This window comes from Trichomycterus rosablanca, chromosome 11 (genome assembly GCF_030014385.1).
Source record: "Trichomycterus rosablanca isolate fTriRos1 chromosome 11, fTriRos1.hap1, whole genome shotgun sequence".
NCBI lineage: Eukaryota > Metazoa > Chordata > Actinopteri > Siluriformes > Trichomycteridae > Trichomycterus > Trichomycterus rosablanca.
In genome coordinates, this window is record NC_085998.1 from 18,239,631 (window position 1) to 18,258,776 (window position 19,146).

The 19,146-nt window shown below is 39.1% G+C and overlaps 1 protein-coding gene across 1 annotated transcript in view; it reads right to left on the minus strand.

The window, feature by feature from the left end:
• Positions 1-1,901: 1,901 nt before the first annotated feature.
• Positions 1,902-19,146, minus strand: part of kcp (kielin cysteine rich BMP regulator) — a 57,095-nt gene continuing 39,850 nt past the window's right edge. The window contains exons 20-42 of the mRNA XM_063005244.1: positions 18,424-18,600; positions 16,768-16,850; positions 16,597-16,687; positions 15,834-15,916; positions 15,571-15,744; positions 14,837-15,016; positions 13,645-13,909; positions 12,974-13,056; positions 12,389-12,476; positions 12,126-12,299; positions 11,958-12,040; positions 10,433-10,553; positions 9,783-9,865; positions 9,581-9,680; positions 8,974-9,062; positions 8,321-8,423; positions 8,086-8,228; positions 7,816-7,988; positions 7,623-7,734; positions 7,304-7,405; positions 7,054-7,218; positions 5,124-5,424; positions 1,902-2,728 (exon numbers count right to left, since the gene is read on the minus strand). Of these exons, the coding sequence (XP_062861314.1) occupies positions 2,511-2,728; positions 5,124-5,424; positions 7,054-7,218; positions 7,304-7,405; positions 7,623-7,734; positions 7,816-7,988; positions 8,086-8,228; positions 8,321-8,423; positions 8,974-9,062; positions 9,581-9,680; positions 9,783-9,865; positions 10,433-10,553; positions 11,958-12,040; positions 12,126-12,299; positions 12,389-12,476; positions 12,974-13,056; positions 13,645-13,909; positions 14,837-15,016; positions 15,571-15,744; positions 15,834-15,916; positions 16,597-16,687; positions 16,768-16,850; positions 18,424-18,600 (3,191 nt within the window). The 3' untranslated portion in view covers positions 1,902-2,510. The remainder of the gene's footprint in view (positions 2,729-5,123; positions 5,425-7,053; positions 7,219-7,303; positions 7,406-7,622; positions 7,735-7,815; positions 7,989-8,085; positions 8,229-8,320; positions 8,424-8,973; positions 9,063-9,580; positions 9,681-9,782; positions 9,866-10,432; positions 10,554-11,957; positions 12,041-12,125; positions 12,300-12,388; positions 12,477-12,973; positions 13,057-13,644; positions 13,910-14,836; positions 15,017-15,570; positions 15,745-15,833; positions 15,917-16,596; positions 16,688-16,767; positions 16,851-18,423; positions 18,601-19,146) is intronic.

Genomic DNA, 19,146 nt, shown 5'->3' on the forward strand with positions numbered 1-19,146 from the left:
GATCTGAGCTGTCCATGCACCCCTACACTGTAATCAAGGTCAACAGAGGAAACATGTACAAGAATATACAATAATAACATACAATTATACCTTAGTTTGGACTATTGGGTCAATCAGAATAGAACAAGTTTATGTTTTTGTTATAATTATTTTAAATAAATCAGAATAACTCAAATCTAGATGACATTTCTTTCCTGACCCTGCAGTCAGTCAGCTACCAATTTTGTCCAGTTTTTACACACTAAAAAAAGAAAAAGTTTTTGAAAGAGTATCTCGACCTTTTTCTTGGAGCTTATGAGCGCATTAGCAGCTGCATTACTGTCAGTAAAGGGATGTTACTTGCTGCAAGTGCTGCTGATGGAGCTTGGTCATATCACCATATTACCAGGTTAAAAAATGCAAGATCTTAAGAAAAACGGCCACAGTAACTCGCTTCTTTTTGATCTGTTTTATTTCTAACCGAATACAGAAAGTTTATCCTTAAGAAGACTTGAGACAATCGTTTAAAAGAGAATGAATCCAATCCACAGGCCATACACTTCTTTTTATTATGTGTGCTGATCAAGTTAAATGATAATTTAATTTCTGAGCTCTCAATCTTATCTGAAATAAATAAATCATTTTCCTGAAGGACACAGACACATTGGTCTTATAGAAATGCAGCAGGTATACTCTGGACTTCAAGTGATTTCTAAGCAGAAGCAGCCTTGAACAAAGTAACAGTGCAGATGTTCAATGCTGCTATCAGACACTAAAAATAGATTATCACACTTCACATTGCTTTTAACACACATACACTATAGAACACACACACAAGATTTGAGAGGATGCTACTACCCAAGTTTACTTGTATTTATGTTTTTCTCTGTTCTCTCGGTCAGCTCTTCAACAAATGGGCTGAGAACAGAAAAACAGCTCAAAACATCTAAAATCTCTAACCTTAAAAAAGTCTAACTTTACCTGAAACTCACCTGACCTAATCTGAAGCACAATGATGAACATAAATCAACTCAGACAGTAATCCAGGAATGCACCTTTCTGACAAAGCAGATAAGAATTTTGATAAAATCATGTATAGGCTTCATTTCATATCAGCTTAATGTCGTTGTTTGTAAATAGTGTGCTGGTGTGCTTTGACCAAAAATACTAGTTTAGTTTCATCTATCCACAGAACATTTTCCCAGAAGAACTGTGTTGTGTCTATGTATGTTGCTCTGTTTTATACCTTACTTTAAGTAGTGGGGTCTGCCTAGGCCTTCATTTTTGGCAGTCTTTTGTTCAGTGGGCAGATTAAAACCATCACTTTAGATGTCTCCAGCTCAGCCTGAAGTTCTTTGGATGTTGTATATGGTTTTTTCACCCTTTGCAGGTTCTCATCAATTCTCCTTATTCCACCACATTATGGAATTTTTTTGACTGTTCCATGAGTAGCAAACTTCTTGACTACATTTCAAACTGTTGAATCTGGGATGTCAAGGTGTTTGGAGATAGTCTTGTACCCTTAGACTGTTGGTACTTGCTAATAATAGCAGTTTTGATCTGCTCAGATCTGCTCTCTTGTCTTTGCCATTGTGAACAAGGAACAGGGAATAAATCTAGCCTTTTTAAACATTAGTCACAATTTATAGGCATTTATAAAGTCATGTGGGCACTGACAAGTTGGGCACAGGTGAGTCTAATTTCTAATTAATCTCAGATTAGTCTGATTTCGTCCTTTGTTTCAAACTAAATGAAGGTTATTATTACGCTATTAATTGTTCCCTGAAATACTTAATTCTTATCCTAAATGTTCATTTTTGTAATGTGTGTCTTGTGCTTTTCTGTATCAAACTTATTCAAGCAGTTTCACTAAACCATTTATTTCAGAAGATATTTCACATGGTGTTTTCAGGGGTGCCAGTTATGTTGCCCACAAATATACAGTTAATACAGCACTTTAGTTAGCTACAATATTTAAGCACAGTACAATGAATAAAAAAGATAATGGTGTGTAAAAGATTGTTTAATATTATGACATACATAGTAATCTTAAAAAGAGTACAGTGACAAATACAGTGATTGTTACTGATTATCAGTGCAGTAATAATAATGCCCATTTAGAAGGTGTCCCTGTCAGTTACTTAAATGTAGCTTAAATTACATAATGTAATATGAAAAATTATTTTTGTTCAATAATATCCAAAGGAATATCCAAAGGAAAACAAAAAGGGGAAAAACATGAAAAAACACAGTAAAATATGACTTACCAGAGTGAACATTTCCATTTCTTCATCAAAAATAGCACCAATAACATGTACAGTGAAGTGAAGCTGGATATAAATGGTTATTTCCAGATGTAATAAAGAATATCTAGCACCCATGAACCATGTACCTGGGACAAAATACATAAAATACACTGCTTAATTGAAAGGTGATTTGTGATCACTATGAATATCATACTGAACCTCGTACAAGAGTGATTTTTTTTTTCAGATGCAGTCCTAATTGCTGTGAGGGCAACTTTGCAAAGCTTAGGAGCTTCCATAAATGATTTTGGGGCACTTCTCAGGGGTAATGCAGTGGGCCTCATGCTCCACCAGTCCGGCTGGGCATTGGCAGCCTGGCACACAAGGCTTAAAGCAGTGCTCTTCAATCACACCCAGAGGCACGTCCTTGTTAAAGCAGGTTTTAGGACACGGTGGGCCACATTCGTCAAATATGTATCCACGGTCCACAGGACAGCCAACAGCTGAAATGCAGAAAAGATTTATATATTAAACTTAATATATTAAACTAGCTCACCACTGCTGAAATGTGGGTTTATTTCCAATGTCCATGACAGAAGCCCTGTAATAGACTGGTGGCCTTTCCAGGGTTTTCCTGCATTGCGACCAGTGTTGAGACCATGAACAGTATAGAGTGGTTGATAAAAATGAAATGAAATGACTAACTGAAAGACATACAGTTCAAGAGTTAAAATGTAGATTGTTTTTTTATTGATTTATTTTTGCAAATGCTGGAAAATAGAGCTGTGTTTAAATAGACTTTCAGTTACAATTCCTTCCTAATGACAAACAAAATCTCAACAAAGACCAGACAAAGGCAACCAGAAGAATCCCTGTTACAGCCATCAGATTTGCACTCAAACGGTAAAAAAAATGTAAAATTGGCATACTTACATCAACTCAAGAGGTCTGCCTATTTAGCAATTATCATGTGACTCCTAGTATGTTGTCGCCCTCTAGTGCCTCATGGTGTAAGTTATTTATTATTATTTATTTAGTAGGATTTGAACGTCATGTTTTACACACTTTGGTTACATTCATGACAGAACGGTAGTTACTCGTTACAGAAGATTTACAAGTTCACAAGTTCAGTGTCAAACACAGTCATGGACAATTTTGTATCTCCAATTAACCTCACTTGCATGTCTTTGGACTGTGGGAGGAAACCCACACAGACACAGGGAGAACATGCAAACTCCACACAGAAAGGACCCAGACTATCCCACCTGGGGATCTAACCCAGCATCGTAAGCTACATTTCACATTCGAACCCAGTGTAAACACAGAACCCTTTCACACGTCAACAGCCAGAAACACATTGTGCTGTATAATTGCTTTATATTGTAATTGGACATGGCTTCACTCTGCTTTATTACAACTTATTACTTGGCTACAGACAGCAATCTTTTTTCTTAACAAATTCAGAGATTTCTCTTGTTCGGGACTAGTTTTCTTTTATTATTATCAGCTGGAATAATTCGTTTGTAATTTATTGTGTTACTGTATTTTGTTTGTTTAGGAACTACATGTGCTGTATGGGGGAGGTTTAACAATGATGAGTTTGAAATGACATCTTTTTACCTTTTAACAACAAGCTGTATAAATAAGCATAATTTTTTGATGACATTTTTAAAGTTGTATAAGATTTGTATAGGATACTTTTAGTCCATATATTATTTACTGTTAGGCCTCGTCATAATATTTGTTTCTTTTGGCTGCTCCCATATTTAGGGGACAGTTTTTATAATAATGCTTGATTAGGTAGAGAGATTACTTTGTAGTGCAGTTTATAGAGCATGTCACTTTTTGTTAATCTGCATCTTCACCCCCTGGTATAGATATGGCAGATGGGCAAATTACAACAACAACAAAAATTCCAAACATGTGCTTCTACATTTTCATTGTTCTTTTGTTCTGATTTGCATGTTTTTATGTGCAACTCATAAAACAATGCCATAAAGCAGCGGTCCCCAACCATTTTTGCACCACGAACTGGTTTTATATAAGATATAATTTCACGGACGGGTGGGGGCGGGAGGATTTAAAGTATAACTATTTAATGGAAAATCAGTGTGAATCCTGATCTTTTTGGCTGCAACAAGATGCTGCTCCCACCTAGTGGTGATTGGGGACAACAACACTCGAAAAGTATTAGAAATTTAATTGCTTTTGTAGCGATCTCTTATTATTTATTCTTTTTGTGGGGCCCGCTAATAAATGACCCACAGACTGGTACCGGTCCACAGCCTGGTGGTTGGGGACCACTGCCATAAACTATAATGTGAACATGTGGTCACTGTCATTTGGTTACGACTAAGACGCTATGAAATTCAAACTTGAAGTTTTGTGTTTAGTGATTTACCGGTTTTCATTCGTGTAGCGTTCAAGTGTCTCATGTTTACTGGTTAATTTGCACTATGAGGCGGTCCTAGCAATCCTACAGCAATTCAGTTAACAGTCACCTAGTAAAAATGTCCAAGATGTTGAAGTCTTAAGCAGCTAAAAACACCACTCAGGTAATGGAGTTTGGAAAACTCCCAAACAATTCTGTGGACGCAGAGGGGGGTGCATGAAAACATGGACGAGAATTTTCGTCTTTGAGACTGTAGCTGAATGTTCTAGGTTTACATTCAACCATTAAGGTAGGCTGCACTGTGTATTGTAGCTTTCATATATTCTATCATTCCATTTATGAGTGTTATTTAATGACTGCCGTGAAATGTAGCACTTTTCTTTAAAAATCTGTAATTTTTAAAAAACAAAATCCTGTTCCCCCATTTTCCTGTGAATTTAGTAGGGCCCTAGTTATGACAGTATTTACCTATCGTCAACCACTGTGTGTTTGTGAGTGATACCTACCACAAAGTGAAGGAGATCTCCAGTGCAAGACAACTCCAGCCTCACGACACTCAGATGCATAAGCCTCTAGAGCATCACACACACACTCATCTGTATTGGAGCCACAGGCACATAAGTCATATACGCATGAAGCAAAGAACATCTCAGGAGGCACAACTTTATGACAGCGCTCGAATACTGAAGACTTAAGCATGGCACAGCGGCTATTAGCTGATTTACGTGCAAAATAGCCAGCTTCTTTGCATGGGTCAATATTTCTTGCATCAGAACACTGCTTGCTGGAGTTATTTCCACTGCCCACCTGCAAGGGATGAAATGAATAAATTATTATAAAATACAGTGTTACAAAAAAAGCATCATGACATTACATCAGTGAAGTATTTAAAACAATGAGTAAAAAAAAAAACACTTGAGATGTTTGGCATGAACTGCAAGCACTAAATAGAAATAATCAAATGAAAATGCTTCCCTACATTTCTATTAATATATACACTATACTCCCTCCTAATTACTGAGCTCAGGTGTTTCAGTCTTACCCATTGCAAATAAGTGTAAAACAAATCCATACTCTCAAAACAAATATGCTTTTGATGTTGTGGCAACAGTTTGAGAAGTTCACAAAGTGAGGTCTGGCATTCAGCATATCAGATGCCTTTGTCAAGTGACTTACAATTATGAATGAATACAATCCAAGCAATTGATGGTTAAGGACCTTACTCAAGGGCCCAACAGTGGCAATCTAGAAGAGGTGGGGCTAGAACCAGCAAGCTTTTAGTTACTAGACTAGTACCTTAACCGGTGACTTACAATTATGAATGAATACAATCCAAGCAATTGATGGTTAAGGACCTTATGCCAAGTTCACACTACACAATTTTTGGCCAGATTTCGCTCGGCGACCAGTCGGCGCTAGATTTGCCGGCTCGGGAGCAACTCGGCGTTCGCTCGGCGATCGAAACTCGGCACTCAGTCGCTATGTGTGAACTATCCAACAACTCGATCCGACCGGCTCGCCAAGCGCTCGGTGACCGGATTGAGATATCTAGCATGTCAGATATCTGATCTCAGTTGCACGTCTGGCAATGAGTGCTCTGTCGAACAGCCAATGAGAACGCAAGATACGGTGTGAGGGGAAACGCAGGAGAGGAGGGTACCGGTACCTAATATAGACAGGGACATAATATAGTTTATATCAGAATACACCGGCACACACACAAGCTTTACAGTATTTCTGACTTGATCGTTCTCTACAAAACACCAACGTTGCATTGCAAAAATATTAATTAACCTCCAACTTACTATAGAACAATCCATACTGTTCGTGTTGCCAAATCATTTATTCATTTATTTTTCCTCCTTGATTTTACGCTGCACATCAGCGCACAAACACTTTGATCACTCGCTACTTGTTGGCGTGCATTTTTGGACGTGGTATCATTAAACCCCTCGTCACTTCTCGCGTTTGTTTTCGTGACAAAACGTAGTTTGGGAGACCAGAGAAGCTCGCCTGTGATTCCAGTTGGTGATAGATAGTGTAGTGTGAAACCCCCTATCGCCGATCAGTCGTGTAGTGTGAAATATACACCGACTGAAAGACTCCCGAGTGATAAAGGCTGGGACAAATGTGTCAGTGGCAACCATGATTACTTAACATTCAAGGACTTTGTGGCTGGACTCCACAATGCATGGCACAAGAAAGGCAGACTGGAATTAGCCAGAAGGAATTTGAATAGGCAGCATTATGGGGCAGAGTTATAACCTATTTGAGTAAAAGGATGTTCCACCAAGTACTGAGGCTGGGGGTTGAATAATAGTGCACATTGGACATTTGTCAAGAGAACTAAATGTATCAACATAACTTCTGAAATGAGGAGGGTTTATTATTTCAGAATGCAGCTGTTTACTACTACTCTACTTCATGCTGTTTTACCTTCCAGTTATTTCCAAAGGTCGCCTCAGAGGTGCTAATCTGGCCAGTGCGCAGTCTCATGTCATCCTGTGGGTAGTTGTTGAAGTTGCCACACAGGCCGCACATGTGATTCTTATACGTGCCTGGAACACTCACCTCCAAATGAGAACGACCATTCCATAAAACCTTAAGAAGTAACATATACTTATTAGTGCTGGACCACTTTAGACAGTATCCGACACAAACACCCACCCACACACACCCTCTATACCTTTAATCCAATGTTAGTGTTGAGGAGAATATTGTTGGTTTTTCTCTCTAGGTAGACATATGGCTCTTTAAGAAATGGAAGTGAGACAGTTTGATGGTCGACCTGGGAAGAAATGCAACATACAAAAATAGAAGAGCTGAAAAAGATTGAAACAGCTTGAACTAAATATGTTGTAGCAACAGATTATACAAGTACAAATGACAGGGAATTATAAAATACAAATGATTTAAACCCAGGTCCCCAGAATTTTGTGCAGCATCCACACTAACTGCTCATCATGTCACCCCCTTTATTAAACAATCCATCATCAATATTTTACCTTCACCAGCCACTCCTGCAGCAACTGTACCACAACATCCCCAATGTAGACGGTCACCTCTTTAGTCCAGGACACTCCCTTACGACCACGGTCATCGTTAGTCACATGAACACTGCACATAAAAAAACAGATGAATTTTAATATACCTGCATTACAATAAAATACAAAAAACCTGAAAAAAAAAAATACAAACCTGAAGTCTCCACCTTCACAGTCCTGGGCCAGGACGTACGTACACGCCCCCTGAAAGTTCACCATCTTGCCATCAAATGTGCGGTAGTGAGGGTCTCCAAACACTAAGCATGTAGCGGGGCGAGGGATACAGTGTGGACAGCACATCCCAGGAATCAGAGAAGGAGTTTCATCCTACACACACACAGGCATATACAGTATATACACACTAAATTACACTTGTGTAATAAATCAGTAATGAACCCAGACAGTGTGTATGCATTAAACTCACCGAGGCACAAGAAACTGCTGGGCATCTCTCAGTCTGGCAGTGCACGTCACCAGACACACAGGTACAGGAAGTACACTCATCCACATCCCAGTGTTCATTAGAGTTATATACCTGCCCCTCATACACACATTGCACAATGACATCTGCAAATACACACATACAAAGCTGAGTTACACAAACACCATCGAATATTTAATATTTGAAAATACACAAGTGAAAATGTAGCTAATAGTACCTTGGCATTCATAACAGCACCTTCCTGGGCTTTTGATTTTGATCAGTCCATCCTGGCAAATAATGGGAGCACACTCCTCTATATTGCACTCTATGTGCCCATGCTAAAACATAAAGCACAGTCAAGGTACAGTTTTGATGAGCAATATTTATCATGGCACAAATCCATCACAGGGCTTCGACCACCCCATCACTCAGACATAGCCAATCAGTCTGTGAAGTCTGTGTAGATGCCCGGTCCTCCAATCTATTGTTGAGCAACTGTAACTGATCAAGAAATTTGAACAATGGGATTGTTTTAAAGGTTTATTGTGGTTTTTCAGAAAGCATCCCAAAATCTGATTATCTTATATCTCTTAACCATGGATCAATTGCTGATGTTATCTATTAATAAGCTTCTGGAACAACTTTCAGGTTGGATTTTTGATTTTGGATCTAGCAAAATTCAACCCCATTTATTGTTTTTTAGGCAAAGTTCACAAACTTCAAAACTCAAAGATCAAAACTTTATTTACGACCTTGTGGTGATTCAGCAGTCTAGGTATAAACTTGTGCCCATTTCATTGAACTACAGAACAAAGCTGGTTTTGATGCGAATACTAATCCTAAAATTAATCTCATGTGTGTATGTACACGCCTGTGCATCTCACTTACATTACAGGAACAGGTGATGCAATCATCTTCACTGTCGGTCCAGGTCTCACCATGGCGCACCCGTCCTCTTCCTCCCTCCACCACGCACACTAATAATCAGATATGCATAGTCATGTGCTACATCTGATGGACTGTATAAAACCAAGGAAGAGAAAAAGCAGCCAAGCACACAACACACTTACTAAAGGTTCATCAGTCATTCTATTTTTATTATTTTTTGTGAGTTAATTACAAACCCCACTTCTAGAAAAGTCCAGGCACTTTGCAAAGTGCAACTGAAACAAGAATATGTGATTTTTTTACTCTTTCGATCCTTTATTTAACTGAAAAATATTTTTTTGTAAAGACAATTACTTTAGAATTCAATGTGGGGCAAATGCTTCTTAAGGCAGACAAAGCAAAGACGCTTATTTTGAATATGATAAACATCTGATATCGATATATCATGCATCACTAATACACAATTATGTAACGCTGTTTTTTTACTCATTAAAATATTGCCAAACAACTGACATTTTGGTAAACGTGTATCAGCTGCAATTAAATTCTGAATAAATGCATGTACCTTTTCACAGGTGACACACACATAAAAACAAACAAACACTACCGTCACAGACAGGGCAGCAGAAGTCAGGTGGTATGTACTGTTCATCTGCAGGACAGTTGAGAGGGGGGCAGGCCTGATGGATGCACGTCCATGTTAGATCCTAAACACACATACAGAAAATGCACACACACATCATCATCATCATCATTCATGTAAAAAATCCAAAGTTCATGGATAAGTATGGATGTCTGAATGTGTCGACCTTGCAGTGGCAAGTGAAGCATGGGTCATCAGAAGCAAGAACTTCATTTCCTATCAGTGCAGCAGTGCAGTTACTGAGGGGTTCTGCAAATAAAACAAATTAAATTATCCACAAATTCCTCACATCACTGGACCTGTCTAGTGCTGTGCTGTCTGGCTGCTGCCGGAAAGTAAAAGCTAAACTCATTTAAAAACCTAGATTTAAAATGGAACATTTGTACAGTGTGGTTCATATTAGCTTTCAGCTAATGTACACAAGTGAGGCCCGCACAGCAACAAACTCGGGTTTAGCATGTGGGATTACTCAACTTTTAAAAACAAAAAGAAGATGGAATGGCTACTCATAACTGGCCTGAGGTCTAAGCATGTAAATAAATGGGTAAAAGTGAGTAGTGCCATGTAATGGATGAAGTGGTTAGTAAAAATAAAATACTTTAAAATAAAGCATCAACAAAAGCTTTTACAGTATTTGTGTTATATTGATGTTGTAGGACAATATTGATGTTTAGCAGATTTTATATATTTTCTTTGTTGTTTAGTACATCAACCTGTATTTGAATCAACAATGCCATTGCTAATAATATCACTGTACACAAGGGTGCCTGGGTGGCACAGCGGTTTAAAGCCCAGTCTGATCACATTGATACTGACGTGCACAGACTGGACAGCAGGAGTCAGGACCGCTGAACAGGATGTTGTGTTTGGGGCAGCCCACCAGGCTTGGGCACTGCTTCTTGAAGCAGCGCAGGTGTTGCTGTCCATCTGGCATGACCTAAAACATAAACACATTTATTTAATACATTATATATTTTAACTTGTACAACTTGAAGTGTGAACCCCTGAATTAGGCTACACTTACACTGTTGGTGTCTTTTTGTAAATGCACTGATGTATGTTGCTGGTTGCTACAGGGAAACTGGCATCTCAAACCAAATGCAATTCACTAAATAGCAGCACTGATAAAACTTAGAAGAGATATCTGCATACTTTTAGGTCTAATGCACCAGTAACCTATTGCTGAGATCTTGTGCTCTTGGGAACTCAGCTCTGCTATCAGCCGGCCAGGTGTCTACACAGACATAAGGGTGGCACGGTGGCTAAGCGGGTAGCACTGTCGCCTCACAGCAAGCAGGTCCTGGGTTCGCTCCCCAGGTCCGGGTCCTTTCTGTGTGGAGTTTGCATGTTCTCCCCGTGTCCGCGTGGGTTTCCTCCGGGTGCTCCAGTTTCCTCCCACAGTCCAAAGACATGCAAGTGAGGTGAATTGGAAACACTAAATTGTCCATGACTGTGTCCGATATAACCTTGTGAACTGATGAATCTTGTGTAATGAGTAACTACCGCTCCTGTAATGAATCTTTCTTTATTGAAACCACCTCAAGCAGGTGATAAAAAGTCGCAGACTACTTTACACATGTCTGAGGTGGTGTGTTTTAGGTATGGCCTTCCCTGATTTAGGTAAACCAGATAGGGAGATTAAGGAAATGCATTAATATCATTTACAGACATCAGCATAGAAGACTGGGCGTGGGAGGAAGCTAAATTTCTATTAAGCACTTGGTAAAAAGAATGATGGATTCACAGCCTATTTCTCTGTTTGCATAGTCAATTGTTCACAATGATAACATAGTCACAGTTTAAGTAAAGTAGTGAAGTGAAGTGCAATCAGCTGTCGTGTATTCATAAAGCAAATGGCTATATGCAGCACAGTCTTTTTTAAATGTCTGGACAACCTTGGTTGTCTTGCTTGCCATTTCTAATTGATTCTTTATGAGAATTTCTGTGCTCTTTCATATTTTTGATTCCATGCTTCCTGGCAGGGAGGTGGCTCGGAGGGTAGCACTGTTGCCTCACAGCAAGAAGGTCCTGTGTTTGATTGTCAAGTTGAACAGTCCAGGTCATTTCTGTGTTGAGTTTTTTCCTGGGGCTCTGGTTTCCTCCCACAGTCCAAAGACATGCAAGTAAGGTACATTGAAAATACTAAATTGTTCATGACTGTGTTTGACATTAAACTTGAACTGATGAATCTTGTGTAACCAGTAACTACCTGTCCTGTCATGAATGTAACCAAAGCGTGTAAAACATGACATTAAAATCCTAGTAAATGAATAAACAAACATTTTTGCTCCTGAAACAGTCATGAAACAGTCTTAACAAACACAGAGCATGCAAACTGTACCTCACAGGTGCAGATCTGACATGGATCTTCAGATGGATGAAAATTCTCTCCTGGTCCATACACATGACCATCATAGATGCAATCTGCAAAACCCATCCAAAAACTAAGAGAGTCTGAAATCAAATGACCTCATAAATAAAGCAAGCCGCGTGTAACGTGTGTGTGTACCTGCACACAGAGGACAGCACTCTCCAGGCACACTGATCTGATTAACACAGGGGGAGAGACACTGGATTTCCGAGCAGGTGGTCACTCCATCCACACACATGCAGGACATACAGGGACTGCTGGAGGCAAACCACGTGCTGCCCTCAGCATGCTCAATGCCATCATACACACAGCCTGAGAAAGACAGACAAGGTGATATAAATAAAGGTGATTCAGAGCTGAGCTAAGCTCAGCTAAGCTGCTGTTATTGTTTGGATCGGTACCTCGACAGCGTGGGCAACAGGAATCAGTAACCTGGTGCATGCAGCTGAGATCTGCACACTCAGGACCAATACACTTAGCCTTGCCACCCTGTAGAACACACAAGCACACAAACATACATTAAAAAAGCATTTTGTAGCAGATATTAATCTAGGAGTGTAATATGTCTTTGTTTTATTTAATTTGTATGTTTTACCACTGCTTTATTCTGGTCAGGGTCATTGTGGGTCCGGTTTCTTCGGAACAACTGGGCGCAGTGAAGTAACACACGCCAGACAGAACACTAATCTATTGTAGGCATCATTTATCCCCCTTAGACATAGCCAATCTTGTCTGTATTGATGCCCAACAGGCTGATAGCGTTCTTGGGGATTCAAATCCTTGATATCGGCAATAGTGGGTTAGCGCACCACCCAGCAGCCATTTTTTAAAGAATGTGTTCTGTTTTTACTTAAGCCGTTTTTGAGTAATATCAAGCTGTTAAGAAATCTGAAATCATTCAGTGTTACTCAAGATAAATGGAAAGAGATAAATGTTTTTTGGTCGGGTAATGAATACTGTATGAACAGTGTGGTTGTTTGTCTTACCAGGCAAGTACACCATGAGCAAGGGTCACTGAGAAGACTCCAACTTTGCCCCTCTGTGTACTCTAAACCATGCTGCATACACACTGAGGGGGTAAAAAAATCAACTCAAGGGTTTGATCATTGCTAACACCAGAGCAACCAACAGTTCTTTTCAAATGTAAATACATTCTCATTAGTTTTATTTGTATAAAGGTGTACAAGTGTCATTAATTTGCAAATCTGGGCTTGTCAGTGACAATTTAACCATTTTCAGTACATGGAGGGAGATGTTAGCTGGCATGCTAACGGGTTGTGCCTCCTTAGCCCATTGGTTTAAATGGCCTGGGACTAACTGTATTAGCTTAGTAAGTGAAAACTGCAGTAGGGTAATCGCCAATCACTGTCTAAGTAATGTGTCTAAATAACCTGCCTTATGAGTTCGGTGTATTATTAGAATCTTCTCTACTTAGGCAGCCGCCTAGATAGGCAGTAGGCAGCAAGGCAGCTCACTAGGTTTTTGGACAGACCCGATGACACCTCAATCACTATTTACATGCATGGTGAGCAGAAAGACATTCCATAACACGCTGAACCTTGAGGCAGACGGGCTACAGCAGCAGAAAAGCACACTGAGGTCCACAGATGTACAGGTACTCCTAATGAGCAGGTATACATACAGACACACAGCTAACCTCTGCACTGCGGGCAACACTGTCCTGGAGGGGTGACTTGGTTCTCACAGGTGATGATGGGGCAGCTGACCCGTGTGCATGTTACACTGCCACTCAAACACACACACTGCTGACATGGATCAGACTGTGGGGTAAAAGTCTGAGTGTGTACGTACTGCACTCCTTCATACAGACATACGTCACACACTGGGCAACAGTCTGTAAACCGTCCAGGGTGTGTGCACTGCTGAGCACAGGGCTTCCTCTGGCACGAAACGACTTTATTCTGCAAAAGTAAAAAGACAAAGAAACAGATTGAATGATAGAATTTGTCATTGCACTGGCATGAATAAAATTATTATGCATTATCAAGCTACAGTAGAGTAATAATTGGTATGTGGCCAGAAATAGGCTGATTGACGTGAGTTAGCATAACACATATGCTATCTCCTGCTTATAAACTTACATTCTTGCAAACTGTACAAACAGGGGTTGCAGTGATCTAACACACTAGCACACTATTGCTAAGTGTTCAGACTTACGAGTTTGAATCTCAACAAAGCCCCTGACCTGGCTGGCTGTCCAAACAACCCAACTTAAAATGTATTTAAGTTGGTCAGTGAAAACATGTAGTCGCTTCTTTGTTTTTTTTGTCAGTTAAATACACATTCAAAAGAATTCTAAAATCCCAGATTTGTGTTTTTATTGCATTTTACAAAATGACACAGCTTTCCCATAATTTGGGTATGTAGATGGCTACAGTTCATTTGTGATAAAAGAACAATATAGGTTATAGGTATAAATATTTACAGTAGGAACAGTAATATACATTATATAGTATATAAATAAAACAATGTATATTATTGCTCCTATTGTATATATTTATACCTATAACTATATCTTTATTTCTATATTTACACTTATAAATAAGTATACAGTATATAGTTTATAAGACTATATACATGACTGCTCCTATTTTTATGCCAGATGCACAATTTGCACATACTATTTTGCATACTGTATATTGCATACTGTATATATGCATGTTGTACATTCACTACACTCTACTTACTTTAATTGTATTTGTATTAGTTCTTCTTCTTTTGCTTGTTCAAATACTGAAGGCCAATAATTTCCCTCGGGATAAATAGAGTATCTATCTATATATCTACAGTAGCTATAAATACACTTACCAGACAGATATTACACTTACCAGACATGTGCAGGACATACAGCGATCAGTGCCCGGGATAAAAGTGGAGCCGCTCTCATACTCCTGACCCAAATGCTCACACCTGCCTGTACACACAGGGCAGCACTCTCCAGCAGGCTTCACTGGCCTTCTGCATGACAGTGAAGGGCATGGCACAGGTACACACGACACATCACCATTCTACACACAGAGAACGGTTTACGCTAAATTCACACATACTACCATAAAATGCAATAAGACTTCGACAGAATCTCTTCATCTGTGGTTCTGTAGCCTGATACACCACACAAAGCAGGAATACACCCTAATTCATCTAAAAACACCACAGACTTATGTATTTATTATGTATTCACTCATACCTATGGGCAGTTTAGAACAGCCAATCCACCTAGATGAATATTTATGGGGGGTGGGTGAAAGCCACACAACCCACAGGGTTTGAATAACCAGCTATGTGCATGTCTGTTATGTTTCTTGGGAGGAGGGAGGGGGGTGAGTGTCAAGGACACATGCTCTACAGTGCGAGCTAGCCATTAGATTGGCAAACAAGTGCACTAAGTGGCGAAAAGTTTGCAAAAACCAAGCAGTTTCATACATATTGTAAGCTTTTTACATGTACATGTTTTACAAGGCTTAGTACATGTACCCCTTTGTGTCCTTGTTTCTACAGAAAGCAGAAAACCCTGTTGCAGGAAAAGGAAAGCATCTATTAGGTAATGAGAGTGTAATTTTACCAAGCATGTGCAGTGCTGGCAGTGGTCTTCAGGATCCGGAAACGGCTCTCCATTTATACACTGTCTGTTGTGGAAATTACAGCCATCACACACGGCACAACCACACGGGTCAACTCCAGGGTGGGGACATGTAACCTCATGGCAGGTCTTAGGAGTACAACTCACTTTGCCTTTCTGCAACACCACCACACACAGGGATACAGATGAAACAGCTACACATTTATGATTGTGACTGTTGTGTGTGTATGTGTGTGTGTACTTACAGTACATGTACATTCCTCACAAGCTGATGTGGGAGCTGGAAAAAGCTCTCCATCAGCATAATCCCCTCCTTGGTATAGACAGCCTACGAAGAAAGAAAATCTGATTTATAGCGTGACCAGTTTCATTTTTCATTTGTTATCTTTATGTCTATGAAAGTATTTATGTGTGTGGTGGTTGGGGGGAAAAACCCTTGTGTTCTGACTTTTTTTCACTAATATGTAGACATTTGGGTGTGAGCATCATGGGCATGTCCCACATCATTAATCCCACATTAGTTCAATAACCAGATATTCCAAATTCACAACACTGCTTGGCTGCGACCCTTACTCTCCATCAATGATGCCAAAACACTGGTTCATGCCTTTATTTTCTCACATAATGATTACTGTAATTCTCTATACTCGGGTCTTCCTGCTAAGACTATCAACAAGTAGCAATACATTCAAAACTTCAAACAAAAAAATCAGCTCACATGACCCCTATTTTTAATAAACTGCATTGACCACGTATCAAATACAATATCTGGCCTTGGCTTAACTTGGAGAGCTCTTACATCCCTAGATTCCCTCTCACTCCCTAAGGTCCCCTGGTAGAGACTCTCCTCAATGGATGGCATCTCTGTGTGACTGCTCTACTGTTTAAACTAAAGACTTTTCTTTTCAATCAGTTCTTCCATCCTTCCTCTTCTGTAAAGTGACCTTGAGATTGTGAAAGGTGCTACATAATTAAAACTTATTATTATTATTATTATGTGTTCCACACCTTCACAGACAGGGCAACCACAACTTCCACTGACAGGATAAGGACATGAAGCAGCGGCACAAACTCTTCTTGCACACTGAACCGTACCTGCCTGTACAACACAGAATCATATAAATAGACTTTATCTAAAACATTTAAGCAAAAGTATGCATTTTAAAAAGTAAATATTACCCTGCATAGGCACTCTGAACAAGGATCGGTCCTGTCCGGTACAGCTTGTCCATTAAGCAGAAGAACACCATTATAGGAACAGCCTTAGAATAAAAAGACATTACTTTACTGGCTTTAATGTCAGTTCCTGTAAGTCTGATGAATAAATAATGCTAACAGGGTGTTTGTCATAAAAATATCAGTGTTACATTATATGATTGTAGAATTGAATTATAATATGCCACAGTCACTTGCTGGTTTAAATATCCCTTTGGCACTGAAGGCCTAAGCACAGTAAGGCCTATTGCAAATCTACAATCTCATGTTTGATGATGAAAATAATAATTTCTAAAAATGTTAACAGCTGAAAGAAAAAAATCATTCATGACATTTATGATATTTCATCAAGTTTTTTGTGTTTTGTGTTGTGGATTTTTGAACAGACAGAATTGTCATTATAGGTGATTAAATGTAAACAAATGGGGAAAATAGCAAAGTCCAAGCATGCATTTACTATTTCAAAATTCAATCTCTTATATTCAAGTATTCAGACTAATTATCCTTGAGATGCGTTTAGAACTCATAAAGGCCACCTGGTGCAATCTAAATTGACTGAACATAATTTGGAAAAGCACACACTTCAGTCTCTAAGGGCATACAATGTACAATGCACTGACGGGACAAAACTCAACCATGAAGTCTAAGGAATTGTCTGTGGATCGCTGCAATCAAATAGTGGCAAGGCATGGATAAAGGTAATGATAAAAACAATATCTAAAGCTTTGAGTTTTAGTAAGTAAGATGACAGCCCACTTGGAGTTTGTTAAAAAGCATGTGAAGACAAGAAAAGCCTCTCTAGTCTGGTGAGGCAAAAACGAAAACTAAGCAATAGATGAATGCTGCCAAAAACAAAAACTGGGTGTCAACAGATGTGGGGAAAAAAGGTTTTTATTGGATTTGGTTCGTCACATGTAACATAGTGTAACATAGTGTGTGACTGTGTCCACAGGGTACAGTTCTGTGTGGGAACCAGTCACTGGCAGGTGTTAAAAGGCAGCCACAGTGAATGTGTACTTCGTGGGGAGACATGATAGACTGCAGCTCTTCTTGCAAGCAGTAAGGGAAAATGACTAGATTAAAGAAAGTCTCTAAATGTCCTTAAGTAGCTAAGCCAAAGCTCAGACTTAAATCCTAGTAAACATTTGTGAAGAGACCCGAAGACAGTTAACAGCCATCAACCAACCAGGAGGATATTTCATGCTTAGGAGGATATTTCATGAATAATTGGATAAACTGCCCAGATTCAGGTGTGCAAAATTGTATAGACAAATCATAGAAGACCTTCAGCTGTAACTGCTGCCAAAGGGGCTTTAAAAGTATGGAATACAGTACTTTTTTAAATAAGAGATTTAGCCTTTGATTTTTATTTATTTTTGAAAAAAATCTAACAACGTCACATTGTCATAATGGGTCATTAACTGAATTTAAAATACACAGGTGTAGATATATATAGTTTTTGAGGGAATGGAGGTATTAGAGATTTTGAAGACTTTAGTAAGTGAAAGGTTAGTTTCTATTTATGTTCTTAGTAAACAGGTGGGTCTTTACTTTTTGAATTTGAGGTCTACCCTACCAATCAGTTAAAATATTATATGATTATATGCAGTAATCTCGCACCATCACACACAGGACAGCAGTGTCCAGGCATGGTTGCAGGGTGAGAGCAGCCTGGATTGTAACAGGGTTTCTTGCTGCAGGTCACGTGGCCATTCATACACACACAGTGGTTACAGCGGTCAGCTGGGTCCGGAAACTCCTGTCCACTTAAGTAATCTATTCCACCATACTTACAACCTGAATAAAGATGAACAAACACAGTCATGTATACAAACACATAGACACACACCATATATTACATTTAACATCACAAATCCATCCTTGTAAAACAGCAGTTGCTCTGAGCCTTGTCCACACAAACACTGAAATGTTAGGTCATTAAAAACTACTTTTTTTTAATGCAGTTTAGGGCAGTTATTTCTTTTTTTTTTTCTATTTCGTGTAATTTTTCCCATTTGTTTTTCCCAACTTGCTTGCACATTTGAACAGGGTGCCACCCAAACACCTTATTTTATATAACAAACAGGCTTAATTCTGAACAGCTCTAATCTAGAGATGAATTTGTTCAGTATCTTAATGTTCTGCTTTAAGTGTTTTACATCAAATTGGATTGTCACCTATTGGGCAGGCATATTTATACCATTTTTATAGCGTTTGCCATTTTCATGCAGATTATTTTGAAAAAATTGGAAAAAAAGAATGTAGACAGGGCATGAGAACCCTGTTTTATATTTCTGATTGTGAGCTTAGGTCTTATTGTTATGGTAAGTATTGATTTTAATG